Raw genomic sequence first — 15,044 nt, 5'->3', positions numbered from 1 at the left:
TGGGGAGTTTCTGTGATTACTTAGTAACTATCAAAGGGGGACACTCCCTAACATTTTGGAGCTGGGAAGCCAGGTTTATCTTTTTTCCTGTTTTTGCTGCTGTATCTCTGTTTCCTTGGGATGGGTGGGAGACTGACTCTGGGGCCTCTCAATGGCCTTGGCATTTATGGGAACCCACAGATCTATGGGAGCCTGACTTTGGGCCTTTCCCTTATCTTTCCCTGCCTAGCCCCATCTGCCCCTAACTCATTCCTACATCAGCTGCACTGGGTCAAAGCCCAGAGCAGAAGGTATCAGAAAAGTGAGGAACCAAAGCTGGGACAGTTGAAGGGCCTCATCCTCAATGGGTGGATGGAGGGGGCCAAGGCAGAACCGAGGAAACCTCTCTGTCTTCACCTGGGCTCTCAGCTGCTCTGAAAATGTGTGGCCATAGTCCTCCTGTCTCAAGGAAGGAGGTTCAATGTTATAATTCTTGCATTGTCCAAGAAGCCCCATGCTGAGAAACTAGCATAAGGTGGTTCCCATTGCCAGCCTCCCCAGGATGACCTGCAGAAACACACTGGGGGACGTAACTCCAGCATGGGCCACAATGGCCTGCTTGAGCTCACCACCTCACATTACAAAATAAGGAAAGGAACAAGCCAGCAAGAGAAAGTCTGCAAAAAGCACAAACAGCAGGGGTAGACCTCGAGGACTTCAGATATAGAAATGTAAGAATGTTGAAGTTGTGTGAGTAAATGAAAGATTGAATCAAACATAAAAGAAATAAGATACTATTTTTAAGATAGAATTTTTTTTACTAAAGTAAATAAATAAATAGGATTTCTGTAACTGAAACAATATATAAACATTTGCTACAAAAATTCAACCATAGGTCTCTGGTTTGCCAGCACCTGGGGTGACTCTCCCTCAGGGACTGGGGAGGGCACAGTGCCACAGGCATGGAGGGGCCACCGAGCCTCAGACGGACCACCAAGGCCCCAAGGGGGCCAGGGCACCAGGGCTGGTTAGAGAGCTTCATGAGTGGCAGGGTGGCCATGGAGACAGAGACCCTGCTGTGGGTGAGGGAGGAGGAGCCCTGTCCCACGTCATCTACACACTTGCTTCTTGGTCTCCTGTGCAGTAGGACCCCATCTCCCAGTCTGCACCTGCAGAACTGACTTCCTCCCTCTGTCTCTGCATTTGTGGACTTCAGCTTCATCACCACCATCTCTGCTTTACAAAGATACAAAGCACCAGTCTTAGAGATTAAGATCGTGTTCCTAGCACCCGAACCAGCAGCACAAAACTGGTAGTAGAACCCAAGCCCTGACGATCAAATTTCCTCTCAGTGTTTGTGGGATGTGAGATTGCCATGAAAATAATTTTTGTTGCCACTTACTGTCATGCATCCTTCACAGAAAGTGTTATTGATCACCTGTGGCTATTTCACATTGGTTTCTTAGTTCTTTTCTTTCTAGTCCTTTCCATTTCTGGATTTAAAAACTAACAAAAAAAATAGTAATACATTAACACAAATTCAACAACAGGTAAAATGCAGAATAGACATAGCAGAAGAGAGAATTGGTGAACTTGCAGGGGGAAATGGGAAGAAGTTTTGAGGAGAGAGCCTTGTGGTTTGAGGTGAGAAATACGAGAGGAAGATTGATAAAATGAATATCAAGCAGTAATGAAGCCTCACACCTGAAAAGCACCAGGGTCCATCAGGAGGCAGAGGGAGCAAGGGTAAAATGTGGGCAAGAGTCTTTATTGTAGTTTTTGATGGAAGGAATGGGTGAGATAGGTAATCAGGCTTAGGACTGGGTACTTTGGGTGATTTCTGGAGATGCTGGGGCATAGGGACTGCCCCTGGTTATATGGTCCTGGCCCTGGGGTGATTAGAGCAGAAGGATTGTGACCCAAAGCATGAAAGCCCAATAAGGGAGATAAAGGCTCCGGACTGGTTGCCTTACATGCAAAAAATGAGCTTGATAGTGAGTTGTCACTATCTGTAGTAACCGGCTAAACCTGGCAAAAGCAATCCCTCTAAGGTCAGCAAGGCCCCAGGATGTCAGAGTATCAGAATGCAGAAAATGTCACTATTGACATTTTAGGCCAGAAAATTCTTTTGAGGGAGTTGGGGTGAGGGGCTCGCCTGAGTATTATAGAATGTTGAGCAGCATCCCTGGTCTCCACTCATTAGATGCCAGTAGAACTACCACCCCCAGTTGTGACAACCAAAAATACCTCCAGACGTTGCCATAGGTTGCCTAGTGTGCAAAATCATTGCCAGTTTTAGGGTTAAAAAAAAAAAAACAGCATCACTATGAAATGACTAGTTATAGATCTGAGGTGGCTGGCCAGTCAACAAGGCCAGCTTGGGATTGATGCATCAGAATTTGAGTGGAGTACGTAGCACTCACAATGAGATCAAAGGTCAAATTAGGTTAAAGTGGGAGGGTAGAAAGATACAAGTTGTAGTCAAAATGAAACAGGATGCTTTGTAGAGCAGGAGTTGAGTGATTTGAGATGAAAATAATAGAGCTGATGAGAACAGGAGAAAAATAAGAACATGAAGCCATTCCGATTTTCCAAGGACATGGAGATGAAGGTATTAGGAGGATCATCAGCAAGCACGTGGAAGTTTCTGTCTCATGGTAGTTCATAGTTGCTAGAGAAGGATTGGACCCTGACAACTAAAAGGGCAATCAGGAGTCAGGCTACTTACCAGGACTGAGTTTGGAATAAAGAGGAGAATCAGCAGAGAAACAGGGACAGCCAGAGGAAGACGAGGTCATAGGTCAAGTGGAATCAACAGAGAAGCAAGAACAGCCAGAGGAGGAAGAGGTCACCAGCCAAATTGAACTGCCAGCACAGGAGAACTGAACCAAGTGTGCAAAGCATGAAATTCACCTGAGTGAATTCTGTGAAAATTCACTTTTCATACCATCTTTTACTCACCTCTCTTCTTAACCCAAAGTTCCTTTATGTAGCTCGAAATGCCAAAGACTGCATGGTTTCCTACTACCATTTCCAAAGGATGAATCAAATGCTTCCTGACCCTGGTACCTGGGAAGAATATTTTGAAACCTTCATCAGTGGAAAAGGTAAAGAATAATCCTTCACATCTTTGCATGCCCACTCCATGTAGGGTCAGTCTAGGAATCAAGCATAGCATTTTGAGTCCTGAGAAGCTTATGTTCCTCCTTAGGCATGTCCTACCACAGACTGGGACTTGGAGGCGCAGGGTGGCTGAGCTCAGAATGAATACCCCCAGTCCCAGCAAATATCTCTCACCCAATCTGAAAGGCCTTTATGCTAGGTCACTTGACCTGTAGAGTCACCCTCCTTCCAAAGGGTATCCTTGTGCTGATATCAGGGCATATATGATTATACACAATAAATAGGAAGCCACGTTAGGTAGCATGTTGGGATAAATTACCCCGAGGCTGTACCATACCACGTCACCCTCCAACTTAAACACATGTGGACTCAGGACATATCTGAGGCTTTGAATGATCCTTTTGCAGACTGTTCTGTTTCCTGTGTCTGTTACAGTGGGCTGGGGTTCCTGGTATGACCATGTGAAGGGATGGTGGGAGATAAAAGACAGATACCAGATTCTCTTCCTCTTCTATGAGGACATAAAACAGGTGAGTAAAAGCCCTTCAGAAGGACTGCTCCAGGCTGTCTCAGGGCTGTGCTTCTGGGAGGGACATCCTGAAGAATTTAAGTGCCATCCTGATACCTCCTTCCACTCCAATGTGATGTTATTATCACCACAGGACCCAAAGCATGAAATTCAGAAAGTCATGCAGTTCATGGGAAAGAACCTGGATGAAACAGTGCTGGATAAAATTGTTCAGGAGACATCATTTGAGAAAATGAAAGAAAATCCCATGGTGAATCGTTCCACGGTTCCTAAATCTATCCTGGACCAGTCCATTTCCCCCTTCATGAGAAAAGGTTTGTGTGGCCTCCAATACTGTATAAATACAAGTATAAATGAAACACTCAGTTTGTCTAGTAATATGCTGTCTGCTTCTTAGCAAGGAGATGTTAGGTTTTATTAATTTCAAGAAAAAATATTTGGCTTATTAGGAACAATTTACCACTAATAAGATGGGGATTTGATCCTGGGTGGCTCCCAACACAAGGGGCTTTTTAGAAGGAGTCATGTACAGGTGTAAGGGAAATGTGGTCTCACAGGTAGTTAAAAGCAGGAGCCACTGTTGGTCCAGACCTCATGGGGATCCCTGAATCTCAGGGACAGGACCTCAGCAGTAGGGGGGTACAGCTCTTTGCCCAAAGTCCCCACCACTTAAAGGACTCAGCTGCCCTCCACATGTCTGCCACGAGTCCTTCCTCCATTGATCAGCTTCCCATCTCTCTACCAATTACACCTTTTTCCTACTTTCTATCTTCTGTTGACTCAGCTTCTGCTCTCAGCTTGGTCTTGATCATGGCCCAGACATGCTCTACATCATGACTTCCAACTATAACTACCGTTGAGCACTGCCTCATTCTTTTAATATTTCTTAGTTTCCAATTCCCAAAAGAGGAATTCTAATTGCCCCAGCTAATATTTTTTTGAGAAAAAAAAACATTCTCATCTTTCAAAAGTTCCATCTCATGGCCCTTTCCAGTCTATCTTCACTCTCAGATACAACCACCATTATAATTTCTATCACTACAGATTGATTTAGCCTGTTCTTTGACTTCATATAAATGAAATCATACAGTATGTACCTTCTTGTGCCTTGTGTCTGTCACTCAATGTAACATTTTGATATTCCTCCATGGGGCTATAACAGTAGTTCCTTTTCATTTCTGTGCAGTGGTCTATTATGTGAATATACCACAGGTGGGGTCAAGGCACCAGCGCCTTTGTGCCTTGGCATCAATAGTATCCTTGAGCTAGGAGCCCACCCCCTGCACAGAGCACCCCAGGGCCCTTCTCAGAACTGAGAGCTGCAGTGGATGGGTATGCATTCAAGGGGAAGTGGAACAAGGCAGGAATGTTTTATGGCCACAGAAACTTTCTGTCAGAGTGACACCTGCATCTCGATTTTTTCCTTTTCTAGGAACTGTGGGGGATTGGAAAAACCACTTCACTGTGGCTCAGAATGAGAGATTTAATGAAATCTATAGGCAAAAGATGGAAGGAAGCTCAATACATTTCACAGAACTCTGAGCAAGACATACATAGAAAGTCCTTCAGCCCAGCCAGAGTATCTCTGAAAGCATTTTGTAAAGTACACAATTATGGTACCACTGAACCTGTGATTACTACGTACTAGCTTTATTTTTTTAGAAGGATCATGTCTAATGCTTATTTTCTCAACCATTCTTTCCAAAGTAAGAAATAAAGAGGCTTATTCAACAAAGTAAAATATAAGACTTGAATACTGCAAGGATTCTTTAGGTCTCCATCATTCTGGAAAGTTCATCCTTGTTTTTTAGTCTGTAATATACCTTGGGCATAAATATGAAAATATTAGTTTCTATCTATTTTGATAATATGGAATCTCCAACATCTGTCTTGGCCATTCAAACTAGCTGTGCTAGTTTGTGGGGTTCCACCTGATTACCATGAAAGGGACACTCTGAGGGCAGTTCTGATGCAGTCTACTCTGTGAAAACATGTCCCAAGTGCCATCCCTGGTGGTGAGGAAGGAAAGGGAAAGGCACGGAGGGAGAGGCCAGAAGACCAAACACTGATAAGGAGTCATAGTGCTTAATTTCAGAAACAGAAGGGGTGTCCATTCTGGAGCCTGAGTTATATCCTGGTAAAAGCAGAAAACACAGACAGAGGAGCGCAGCACCAACAAAGTCAGCCCAGGCATGGTTGTCAGACTTGGAGATAGTCTTTTCTGCAACATTGTGCCCTCTAGAGGCCAACGTTACCACGCTACGTGCCCTTTTCACTGGTTTCCCATACTTATCCTGCTGAAGCCCTGTTGCTTCATATTTGTTGATTTACTTGTCTATTTCTCCCACCGGAATGTAAATTCTTTACCATTTGGTTCCATGTCTTATTCAACATCTCACTCCCAGTATGCAATGCAATGCATGGTACATAACAAGTGTTCTGCAAGTACTTGGTAACAAGCAAATGAATGCATAGATGAATAACTACAAGAAGGTAGGCACATTTCAGATTACAAATTCCCAACTTTGAGTCCCAACTAGTCGCATTCCAAAGCTAAGGGCAGTAGGTGCTCCTGCTTCACCCGAGGGGAAGGCAATAAGAGGTTAAATTAAGCCCAAATACAATTCTGACTGCTTTTTATTATCACCCACCTCTAGCAGCTCTAAACAATGTCAGTGATAAAAAATACTCTGTGGTGAAGGAGAAGGATCTTCTATTAGCCCTAAATTCTATTTATTTTTATCTACATTTTTTAGATGGGGGTGCAAAGAGAGAGGAGAGAGAATACCAAGTAGGTTCCATGCCCAGTACAGAGACCACCGTAGGACTCCATCCTACAACCCTAAGAGCATGGCCTGAGCCAAAATCAAGAGTTGGATGCATAACTAACAGTTACTCAGGTGCCTTCTTGACCCTAAATTCTAAGCAATTGCTTGGTCACTACCACGTTTTAATCATACATATATAACTTCAAATTAGCGCCTTCTAATTGTGTAAAAAAAGCTGTCTATATCCCCCACATTTGGCAATTTTAGATTGTAAATTTTTTTTTGCTGTTTGGTTTCATGTCTGTTTACATCTGTATGGAAGTTAATTCAGAGAACACCCAAGCACAGAGACAGCTTCTGTAACTGACACACAGATGCAACTAGGCCTGCTTCCTCAGGGTAAGCTCATTACAGCTCAGGATCCTTCAGGCTCCCTTCAGGTACAATTTGCGTCCCTGTTGTGTATGAACATCCCTGTGTTTAAACAGTAGTAGATTCAGAACAAACACTGATAGCATAGTTATTATAAGAATGAAGAAGCAAATTTTGAATTTCTTCAATTCTATCATGCTTTGTGACTCCTTGGAGTTTTTGTTTGTATTCAAAATTTAAAACGGTGAAATTTTAAAAAATGGGAACTGCAAGGTATAAAATTTTTGTTTAATAAGTGCAGAGTTTTGTTGTTACTGGAAATAGTTTGCTAATTTTGAATATCTGTAAATGGAAATTTACTCTCTTCTCTAATTATTAGTAATGGTTTTAAAACTCAAGAATGAATAAAGAGAATGAACATCACCTCAGTGGTATGATTCAGTAATTGAATTGTACAGGAAATGTAGTTCATCTTTAGGAACAGGACGAAATTTCCTGTCCCCCCTCCCTCCACCCCACCAAGAGAATACTTATAGAGATTTTCAACAGTAGAAAACCATGGTAAAACTGTGAGGGATTCTGGGATGCCTGCATGGCTCAGCAGTTGAGCACCCGCCTTTGGCTCAGGGTGTGATCCTGGATTCCCGGGCTCGAGTCCCACATCGGGCTCCTTGCAGGGAGCCTGCTTTTCCCTCTGCCTGTGTCTCTGTCTTTGCATGTGTGTCTCTCATGAATAAATAACAATGAGACCTATTCTTAGGTCTCCGATGAACCGTTTCAGAGTGTGCTCCCACTCTGCTTTGTTATGATGTAATAAAATAGAAATTACAGTGCCTCGGCTAGAATCAACAGCACTGTAAGTGAAATCATACCCCATCCTCTCTTTCCAGTGAGGTATTTCCTTCCTAGCCAGCTGACAGCTAGAACCACCCCAAATCAGACAAGCTTGTACATTTCTGAACATCTCTAGTGAGACAACCTACATCAACTAAAATAAAATATTTTGCCCTCTCTTTGTTATTTTTATCTTAGAATACCATCTCCTAGTGGCCACAGAGCAGAAAGGCCAAATTCAACACCCCAAAATGGAGGATGTGCAGGGAATTTTGCTGACCAAAGCCATGTATGCCTCTTGAGACAAAATACAGCACTTCCAGCTGGGCCTAATGATCTCATTGCCACATATCTTTTTTTTTTTTACTTAATTTTTTATTAGTTTTGGATAGTGGAGCCTTAATCCATTTTTTTAATGAATTTATTTTTTATTGGTGTTCAATTTACCAACATACAGAATAACACCCAGTGCTCATCCCTCCAAGTGCCCCCCTCAGTGCCCATCACCCACTCACCCCCATCCCCGCCCTCCTCCCCTTCCACCACCCCTAAGTTTGTTTCCCAGAGTTAGGAGTCTCTCATGTTCTGTCTCCCTTTCTGATATTTCCCACACATTTCTTCTCCCTTCCCTTATATTCCCTTTCTATTATTTATATTCCCCAAATGAATGAGAACATATAATGTTTGTCCTTCTCCAATTGACTTACTTCACTCAGCATAATACCCTCCAGTTCCATCCACGTTGAAGCAAATGGTGGGTATTTGTCGTTTCTAATGGCTGAGGAATATTCCATTGTATATATAAACCACATCTTCTTTATCCATTCATCTTTCGATGGACACCGAGGCTCCTTTCACAGTTTGGCTATTGTGGCCATTGCTGCTAGAAACATCGGGGTGCAGGTGTCCCGGCGTTTCATTGCATCTGTATCTTTGGGGTAAATCCCCAACAGTGCAATTGCTGGGTCATTGCGACATATCTTAACACAAGTGTGCAAAGGTGCTTGGGAAGATAGGAAGGCAGGTTGTGCAAAGCCAAAGAGCACATCTAAGTATCAAGCCTTTACTCACATACCCTCATGTATAACATAGGGTTATTCCTCACTCATGTCACCTCCAATCTCCTGGTTATTCCCATTGGCAGAGCAAGCAACAGCTTGAGTAGTGCTAGGCAATATGCACCCAAACACCAAAGTACTGGCACATATGTATGCATGCACACAAACACATACAGAGTCAGGCAGTATTGTCATCTATCCCTGCCCAGGAGTGAGATGAGTACATGTGAAGTCAGTTTTCCTAAACCTGCTACCTTCTGACCCTGAGCATTCCCTCAGCATGCTTCCTTATAATTTTATTTTATTTTAGATTTTCTCCTCATATCTTCTTACTTCTCTTCCCATTAGCTTTTGATTATGGAAGAGGAAGAAGAGAAAGCAATCGAATTCCTCGTCAGTTGGTGATGTGTATAAAAGAGATAAGAGTGAGGCACCCCACACCCTTGAGAAAATGCTCTAACCCCTCTGGTTTTCATTTCCTTACATACATAATGAGGAAGTGGAAGAGAGTGTTCTAAGATACTTGCATTTATTGTTTTAATAAAAATTTACTGAATTTTACAGTGTGCTAAGCACTGTGCTATGTATGACTAGAGATCTGACGATGAGTAGATAAATAGTCCTTACTCCTAAATATAAGAGAGACTAAGATGTGGATCTGTAGAAAGAGAAAGTCCTGCAGCCTCAGACTCTTCCACTTATAAGCTGTGTGATCTTGGACAAGTTAATTAACTTCTCCAGGCCTCCCATGTTGCCCAGGTCCCCAGTTTGAGCACCTGGGAGGATGGTGGGTTTAGTCTTCCTTGAGGAATTAGGAGGTACCCATGAAATGTGTTAGTGGAGATGGGACCCCAAAGAGACCTCTGGACTAGAGAAGTAAATAAGAGAGTCACCAGACCATGGCCAGGCAGTAAAGCCAGGAGAGAGACTGTGATTGACCATGGAGAGCATACAGATTGAGAAAAAGGCCCTCCTCTGGAAGCAGAGTGCATTGATCAATATTGATCCCAGCTCCCAGTGAAAGGGAAAGGCAAAAAAGCAAGGGCATTGAGAGCACTGGCAAGAGTAGCTGCAGAGATAAAGGCAGAAAGGAGGGACAGACTGGGAGCAAGAGTGGTGACAAAAGGAACTGATGGCAGCAATGTGTTTGGATGAACAGAGGAAAGTGGAATCAACTGTGTCCAGACCACTGACTTGTGGAGGGCAGGCCGTTAGGGAAGAGCATCTCTCTGTGACCCTAGTTCCCAAGACATGCTGGGGGTAAAGTAGTTATTGATAGAGTATTATACTATTAATTATATAAGCAAGACTTCAGAAGGAATGTTTTAACCCAGTTACAACTTATAGGATTAAATGGTACTGGAGTACTCTTGTATGTTCATTATTCTGACACAAATCAACATCTCCAGATGCTTAGTGATAAACTGTGATGTGCACGATAATGCTCTGTTGCTAATTGTAGAGAACATTTTGACTCTATTAAGTAAAATTGGTTAAGATCTCTCCTTGAAAAGATTGATTAGTGCTTATCCTAACTCATCAAATGTAATTTAATGTAATACATTATTGTTTTGAAGCAATTCTGAAGTTTAGCTCATTCTTTAATTTGCATGTCTTCTCTCTCCATTATTCAAATTGGTGAGTTATTCCCAGTTGTTATCAGGTCTTGTAAAGAAGCCCCAGGAATGGCTTGGGTACCATGTTACTGGCTACTTACACACCATAGCAAATCATACTTTGCAATGGAATTTAAAACCCCTTGACCATTAAGCCAATAGGCAACTCGAAGATCCCAAGGCTATCTCAATTCACAGCATTCAGGGTGGGTAAGGAGTTGGGGTAACTGGGTGATGGGCATTAAGGAGGGCACTTGATGGAAGGAGCACTGGACATTATATGCAACTGCTGAATCACTAAATTCTACCCTGGAATTAACATATATGTTAACTAACTTGAATTTCAATAAAACAAACAAAAAAAAATATGACAACATTCAGGATTCTGAGTCCCAGTAGCTTCCATGGCCCTTAGAAATTCTTCCATGCCCTATTGAGAGACTAGCCCTTTCCGCATTTAATGGAAGGGGTGATTAAATAGAAACAACTAACTAGTGAGCTTCAGACATTTTAAATACCAGTAATCTCCTGTCTGAATTGGAATCCCTCCTTCCCAGCTCACTCACCATCACTTCCAATTACTCTGCTTTTTAATTGTTGTCTTCAACTTGTAAATACCTAGGTCTGAATCCATTCATCTTTGAGTTTTCTCCCTTTTGAGCCACAGAACTGCTAGACAAAAACTGTCTAAGAAGGCTCAGAAATCACTACAAATTCCAGTGTCTCTCCTCAGCCAGAACAGTCACTGCCTCCCCATTTCCTTGTCTCTATGCCAAGCTTTCTTCTGACTTTTCAAAGTCTGAGCCCCCAAAGTCCCCTAGCAACTATCTAGTCCCCTATCCAACTATCTGGATCTCCTCTCTGGTCTCTAGGACAGATAGGACCCTTTTTCCCACCCAAGACTGACCATGCCATCTGTGCTTCAGCTCTCAACCACCCCATCACTTCCTTGGTGTCCTTTCAATGATCCCTTTTCTCATTTCTTTGATGGCTTAGGAGGGAGGGGTGTCTCCAAGGAGCTTTCAAAAATTCTCCCATTTTTACAAAACACAGTGTATTCAATTAATTATTAGAATAATTGTTTATTCTTTGACTTCCTTATTAGAATGTAAGTGCCCCCAGCGCAAGGATCATATCTGTTTGATTCAGTATTATATACACAGTGTCTAACAGGTGCTGGATAAGTATTTGATGAATGAATAAATGAATGTAGGAACTTAAGAGCAGAGGAGCAAATCAAGAAGGGAGTGGTCAGTAGGGGCCAACTTACAGAGAGGGCAAGAGAAAAGAAAGTTTCCTTTGGGTTTAGCAAGGAGATGGGCATCATTCATTCTGGAGGTCCCCATAGATTCACAATGAGTGGGTGCAAGGAGTGGGAGCTTGTGCTGTGCCTGCCCTAGTGAAGGTCTGGAGCTGAAGCAGTGGAGATTTGCACTTACTATATGTCAGACATTATAGTATTATATTTTTTTAAGTAGGCTCCATGCCCAGGGTGCCAGGCATTATTATTCTAAATACTTCCCATGTATTCCTTTAAAAGATTTTATTTATTTATTCATGAGAGACGCAGAGAGCGAGGCAGAGACATAGGCAGAGGAGAGCCTGATATGGGACTTGATCCCAGAACCCCGGGATCACGACATGAGCTGAAGGCAGATGCTCAACCACTGAGCCACCCAGGTATCCCTACTTTCCATGTATTAATGCATTTAGTCTTCACAACAGCCTTGTGAGGTAGCTGCTATTTTATACCTATGTTACAGAGAAAGATACTGAGAACAGAGAGGTTATGATTTGCTGAAGATCCACTACTAATAGGTAACTGAGCCAATATTTGAACTCAGGAATTCTCTTTCTAAAGTCTATGCTCTAAACCACTAAGCTATAGTTTGTGTGTGTGTGTGTGTGTGTGTGTGTGTGTGTGTGTTCCCTGTTTGGACTACTTCTGGTATATGTATCTGAGGTAAAGGATGGAGTTTAAAAGACTGTGGCGGACCAGCATGGGGAACTGGCCATATTTAATAACTGTTTCTACAGAAATCCATTCTAATTTCATCTGGAAAAAAACCTACTTATAAACTCTTCTTTGGAAAATGATTCAACTTATGTTCATTGTCTTGTCTTTTCTCCTCTCTCTCTCTCCCTCTCTCTCTCTCTCTTTCTGAAGTAGCCAAATATGTGCCATGTTTCAAAACCGTTTAGTCAGTATCATACCAGGATGCTTGGGGAAAAGTGGCAAAAGTGAGGTTTAAAAATAAGCAGATCTCAGTTATTCTAGGCTATACTAAATAATTTGGGTTTGAGTTAGAGACCCATCTGTCTCTAACACATTTTTGGGAGTCCTCAAGACCTCTACAACAATTTCTTAGTTATTAATTTGAGTGGCAATTTAAAAATACAATAGGCATGCTCTGGATTATCTAAATGACCACTATATACCCTAATTCCTGCCACATGGTCTAAGTGTCCTCATTTGCATCTATGTCAACAACCCCTTTCTGCTGAGTGCTACTACTATAATTATTGAAGATTAACAGGATGAGAAATGGAGAGGGGGACTTAAATGTGACTAGGGCAGCAAGTGAAGGCTAATGTATCAAAGATTTTAACATGCAAAATGAAACATAAAGTACCAAGAACTAAAAGAAAACAAAAAAGAATGTTTTTTATCATCTAGAAGAAAAGAGCTAAACATTACACAAAACCCAGAAGCCGGGAGTGAAAAAAACTGACAAAATTAATTACATGAAAAATAAAAACTTTTTCAAAATTTAAGAATAAGTACAACAAGTTTTCAGAAGTTGACTGAGCTACTGCAATACTGCAATGCTTCACTAAAGACTCTGAAAACTCATCTTCCCATGCAACTACATGCAAGATAAATTTGAAGCAGAAAATAAAGATAGTTGGATTTCTCCCATAAGAATCTTGGGATGCCTGGGTGGCTCAGTGGTTGAGCACCTGCCCCTGGCTCTGGGCGTGATCCAGTGGTCTCAGGATCGAGTCCCACATCAGGCTCCTTGCCTGGAGCCTTCTTCTACCCTCTGCCTCCGTCTCTGCCTTTCTCTCTCTGTATCTTTCATGAATAAATAAATAAAATCTGTAGAAAAAAAAGAATCTTATTCCAAAACATTGTCCAGTCATCCCCATGTTGCGTCCATCAGGAGCACCAAGGAACAGATCAATTATGGGGCCCGCATTCATCTTCCATGTTCTTCATCCTTCATTGATAAGGATGGGCTCAGTATACACTTATGTTGAGAAGAGGGAGAGGACTAACATATATTAGGCTCAATTTTGAGCATCTATCAGCCCCTCAATAATATTATGAGGGGGAGGTACAAATGAGCACACTATAGATCAGAGGTGTCACACAACTTGTCCAATAATAAACACAGGAAGGTAGAAGAGTTGTGCTATTGATCCAGATCTCCTTGACCTGACAGCCCATGATCTTTCAGCCATCCCACACTACCTACTCTATGCCTCTCCTACAACCACATTTTTCCTAAGCTCATATACAGCTGGCCTGCTTCTAGCCCTGAAGTAATGAGTATGTATTTAAGTGATCGGAAGATGGCATTGAAGAAATCTCAGAAACCATGTGTTCTATTATCCTCTTATTTTAGTTAGCTGTAGCCAAACTGTCTCTTTCAGGTGTCTAATGGCACCTACAAGTTCTAGTCATTCTGACACTTGATGAAAACCGGATTACTTTGTCAAAATTTTATAATCATCAAAATGACTTTCCATATTGAAGCCTATATTGGTGCAGGTGCATTTTCACATACATCTTCAGTTGGTTACTAAAGAATTTGTTTCAAGTTTCTCAGAGACCCAAGAGGCCATTTATCGCATTCTGGTCTAAGTAAGTGCTTGCTTACAGAGAGTCTACAGATGGGTCCTTGGCACTAAGTCAAGCTCCTGCCCTTCCCTTTCCATGGGACAATTCTGTGCCCTTTGACAGCCTTATCAAGATCAGCACTTTATACCATTCCTGGTTCTCCAGAGTATATGCAGGGCTTTAATCACTCCACCTTGCTGATCTTAGTACATACTCCTGTGTAGAATGGAGTCTAAATAAAAGAAAAAAATAGTTGAAGACAAATGTCAACATAATGTTAGTGTAGACAAAGCCAGTTCTGGGTTGGGGGTAAGAGTAAAATTAAAATAATTATAACAGCAATCTGGTGAATACCAAAATGAAGAGCTAGGAATGGTGTTCTGGGAGGAGAAAGGTAGGAGTACATAAGTCCTTGACAAAGAGGGTTGACAAGGGTAACAGAGGAGTTAGGTCGTGAGGAGTAAACAGAAATTTACCAGTGATAAAGGAAGGAAGTGCATTCCTGTTTACTAGAAAAGCATAAACCAAGACTCTTACACTTAAGAGAATATACACAATGTCAGAAATGAGGTTTGGAAGGTAGACAGGAGCACAGGGGAAGGGCTTCATTGCCACACTAGGATGTTCAGACTTTGTCTTACAGGTGGCTAGGTTCCACTGAAGAATTTATTTTTTTTAAGATTTATTTATTTATTTATGATAGACATAGAGAGAGAGAGAGAGAGAGAGAGAGAGGCAGAGACACAGGAGGAGGGAGAAGCAGGCTCCATGCTGGGAGCCCGACGTGGGACTTGATCCCGGGACTCCAGGATCACGCCCTGGGCCAAAGGCAGGCGCTAAACCGCTGAGCCACCCAGGGATTCCCCCACTGAAGAATTTGAACAAGAAAGTGAAAGGAGCCCGTTTACACTTTAGACAGCT

General features: G+C 42.2%; 1 protein-coding gene and 1 long non-coding RNA gene across 3 annotated transcripts in view; one reads left to right on the top strand and one right to left on the bottom strand.

Moving 5' to 3' along the window:
- Positions 1 to 7,194, top strand: part of SULT1C2 (sulfotransferase family 1C member 2) — a 28,966-nt gene extending 21,772 nt beyond the window's left edge. For both annotated transcript variants that reach the window (XM_038550862.1, XM_038550863.1), the window contains 4 exons: positions 2,960 to 3,086; positions 3,538 to 3,632; positions 3,765 to 3,945; positions 5,064 to 7,194. In XM_038550862.1, coding sequence (XP_038406790.1) covers positions 2,960 to 3,086; positions 3,538 to 3,632; positions 3,765 to 3,945; positions 5,064 to 5,173 — 513 coding nt within the window. In that variant the 3' untranslated portion in view covers positions 5,174 to 7,194. The remainder of the gene's footprint in view (positions 1 to 2,959; positions 3,087 to 3,537; positions 3,633 to 3,764; positions 3,946 to 5,063) is intronic.
- LOC111097683 overlaps positions 1 to 15,044 on the bottom strand; it is a 145,868-nt gene that overhangs the window by 8,912 nt on the left and 121,912 nt on the right. The window contains exon 6 of the long non-coding RNA XR_005365710.1: positions 2,941 to 3,048. This is a non-coding gene — a long non-coding RNA (uncharacterized LOC111097683). The remainder of the gene's footprint in view (positions 1 to 2,940; positions 3,049 to 15,044) is intronic.

This window comes from Canis lupus, chromosome 10, assembly GCF_011100685.1.
Source record: "Canis lupus familiaris isolate Mischka breed German Shepherd chromosome 10, alternate assembly UU_Cfam_GSD_1.0, whole genome shotgun sequence".
Lineage (NCBI taxonomy): Eukaryota > Metazoa > Chordata > Mammalia > Carnivora > Canidae > Canis > Canis lupus.
Note: the sequence above shows the minus strand (reverse complement) of the source record. Positions and strands in the feature narration are given on the sequence as shown.